Raw genomic sequence first — 912 nt, 5'->3', positions numbered from 1 at the left:
AGTCAAGATAGTCTGGACAAGGTCCAGCACTGGCGGGGTCTGCCTATCTTACCATGGCAACCTTGGGTCAAGACTACCATCCGGGATAAAGAGGAAGCCAAGAGCTATGCGCAGGTGGCTCTCTTCTCCGGAAATGCCATCTTTACCGATGGCTCGGTGGTCAAAGACCGTAAGACCGGTGCTGGAATGGTGGTATATCGTAAGGGTGTAGAAGTTCATTCCAACTACTGGAAACTCTCCCCCTACGCTACTATCACGGACTGTGAACTCCTCGGAGTTCTTGAAGCAGTCCGCTGGGTTATCCTGACGACGGAAGGAGAGGAAGAATGGGCAGTCTTCACGGACTCTCAAGCAGTACTCAAGATCCTGTCGTCGAGATCTACGGTGGCTCGGCGGGACAAAGCGAGACAGATCACCCTGCTCTTAGCTGAAATCCCGGACAAGGTCACCTTCCACTGGGTGCCTGGTCATAGTGGCATGTTTGCTAATGACCGAGCCGATGAATTGGCAGCCAAGGGTGCCTCCATGATGGAAGTCTCTGCGGAGACGGAAATCAGTGTGAAGACCCTTAGGCGTTATCAGGCCGAAGCCGGGCGTCTGGCACTGCGTAGGTGGTGGTCAGACAAACGGGCCGGTCTAGGCACTTGCGTCAACGACTTCTTCTACTGTGCCTCGCATGCGAGGCTATGGAGTCGAGGGGAAGTTACGCCCGCTGGCAGTGCCGTGGTTTTCGGTAGGGCTCCCACTCCTGCGCATCTTCACAGGTGTGGAGTGATCGACTCTCCAGTGTGCGACTGTGGAGCCCCGGTAGGGAATCTACGGCATCTCCTGCGCTCCTGCCCGCTCCTAGAGCATGCCAGAAAACGCGTTAAGGGAGGTGTCCCCTATCATTTTACAAAATGGTCGTCGATT

General features: G+C 55.4%; 1 protein-coding gene across 1 annotated transcript; it reads left to right on the top strand.

Moving 5' to 3' along the window:
* Positions 1-477: 477 nt before the first annotated feature.
* On the top strand, positions 478-807 carry Pmar_PMAR028747 (hypothetical protein; the record flags this gene model as incomplete). Its single annotated transcript, XM_002776965.1, has 1 exon — positions 478-807. A coding segment is annotated over one exon (330 nt), but the record flags the coding sequence as incomplete, so codon positions are not given.
* Positions 808-912: the final 105 nt, after the last annotated feature.

This window comes from Perkinsus marinus (assembly GCF_000006405.1).
Source record: "Perkinsus marinus ATCC 50983 genomic scaffold scf_1104296952364, whole genome shotgun sequence".
Taxonomy (NCBI): Eukaryota; Perkinsozoa; order Perkinsida; family Perkinsidae; genus Perkinsus; species Perkinsus marinus.
This window is presented reverse-complemented; position numbering and strand designations above follow the sequence as displayed.